Here is a 1,664-nt window from a genome sequence, read left to right as displayed (position 1 = left end):
CGCCACGGTGCCCTATAAGCAGGCGGAGGGGGGGCTCCCCCTGGCCATGGCGGCGATCCGCAAGAAGCTGGTGGTGGTGGGCGACGGGGCGTGCGGCAAGACGTGCCTGCTGATCGTGTTCAGCAAGGACGAGTTCCCCGAGGTGTACGTGCCCACCGTCTTCGAGAACTACGTGGCCGACATCGAGGTGGACGGCAAGCAGGTGGAGCTGGCGCTGTGGGACACGGCGGGCCAGGAAGACTACGACCGCCTGCGCCCGCTCTCCTACCCGGACACCGACGTGATCCTCATGTGCTTCTCGGTGGACAGCCCGGACTCGCTGGAGAACATCCCGGAGAAGTGGGTGCCCGAGGTGAAGCACTTCTGCCCCAACGTGCCCATCATCCTGGTGGCCAACAAGAAGGACCTGCGCAACGACGAGCACGTCCGCAACGAGCTGGCGCGCATGAAGCAGGAGCCCGTGCGCACCGAGGACGGCCGCGCCATGGCCATCCGCATCCAGGCCTACGACTACCTCGAGTGCTCGGCCAAGACCAAGGAGGGCGTCCGCGAGGTCTTCGAGACGGCCACGCGCGCCGCGCTGCAGAAGCGCTACGGCGCGCAGAGCGGCTGCATCAACTGCTGCAAGGTGCTATAGGGGCGGGGCCCCGCGGACGCTGCCCCCCCCCGCCCCGCCCCGCCCCGTCCTGGGTGGGTGGGTGCGTGGGGGTTGTTTATAACGTTTCAGATGTGTCTCGAGGGGGTTAATTTAAAGGATTTTTATTTTCAAAAGAGAACCTTACTTTGCACAAGGCGGGGGTTTCGAGTTGGGGGTTTTGGTTTTTGGCTGCACTTGTCATCTGCATTGGACACTGTAGCATTGCAAACACTCTTTTTTTTTTTTTTGGACTCGGTAACCTCGACTAAACTACAGAGGGAAGAGGAAACGGAACCACTGTAACTTAATTTTTTTTTCTTTTTTGAAAAAAATGAGTGGAAAGGAAACACTGTCTTGCTTGGGTTTTTTTGTTTCCCTTGTCTGATGCACAGAATAATTGTTCCTCTCTTTCTTCTTAATGCTAGAGGGCAGTTTTAAAGTGTTTTGGGTTTATTTAAAACTTATTTTCACGGGGTAGCTTGTACACCGATGTGAAAGTAATCTGTATTTTTTCTCTGATTCAGAGAACAATCCTGTCTAACTCTCTCTGGTCCCCCCCTCCGCCCTGCCCCACCTTGACAGTGGTACTAAGACTGTTTTGTTTCACTTATGTCTATTGTTGGTTTTCTTTTTCTTTTTTTAATAAAATAAACTGACACGGCAAAAATGATGAGACAGATGATGTTTACATGAAGTTACATAAGCTGTGTATGCAGTTTTTTATGTATTAAAAGAGTCTATGCTGAAATCCCGGTGTGGTTTAATGAAGTCTTCCAAGTTTATCACATCTTATAAAATGACTGATTGACAGACCAAGGGTGAGGGCTGAGACAGGGGCAAAAGACTTCTCTTGCGAGTACAGCAAGGCATTGCTTGCATCTTTTACATCATTTGGGGTAGCAGTCAGTGTGGAAGAGGTGCTATCTTTTTATTAGACCAACTAGATAATTGCAAAAAAAGGTCTTTTATTTGCAAGCTTTTGGGCTCACGTGCCCTTAAGCAAAGGAGAATGCAAAGGTTGTACAAT

General features: G+C 51.4%; 1 protein-coding gene across 1 annotated transcript; it reads left to right on the top strand.

Moving 5' to 3' along the window:
• Nucleotides 1–6: 6 nt before the first annotated feature.
• On the top strand, nucleotides 7–1,385 carry RHOB (ras homolog family member B). Its single transcript, XM_019537345.1, has one exon. It carries the CDS (start codon nucleotides 47–49, stop codon nucleotides 635–637), a length of 591 nt encoding a protein of 196 aa, XP_019392890.1. The 5' UTR covers nucleotides 7–46; the 3' UTR covers nucleotides 638–1,385.
• Nucleotides 1,386–1,664: the final 279 nt, after the last annotated feature.

This window comes from Crocodylus porosus, unplaced genomic scaffold (genome assembly GCF_001723895.1).
Source record: "Crocodylus porosus isolate Cpor-Errol unplaced genomic scaffold, CroPor_comp1, whole genome shotgun sequence".
Lineage (NCBI taxonomy): Eukaryota > Metazoa > Chordata > Crocodylia > Crocodylidae > Crocodylus > Crocodylus porosus.
The sequence above is the reverse complement of the archived record's forward strand: the minus strand, read 5'-3'. Positions and strand labels throughout refer to the sequence as shown.

What these genes read in the sequence shown, in the direction of transcription:
- RHOB (XM_019537345.1), top strand. Translation starts at nt 47, where the DNA reads ATGGCGGCGATCCGCAAGAAGCTGGTGGTGGTGGGCGACGGGGCGTGC.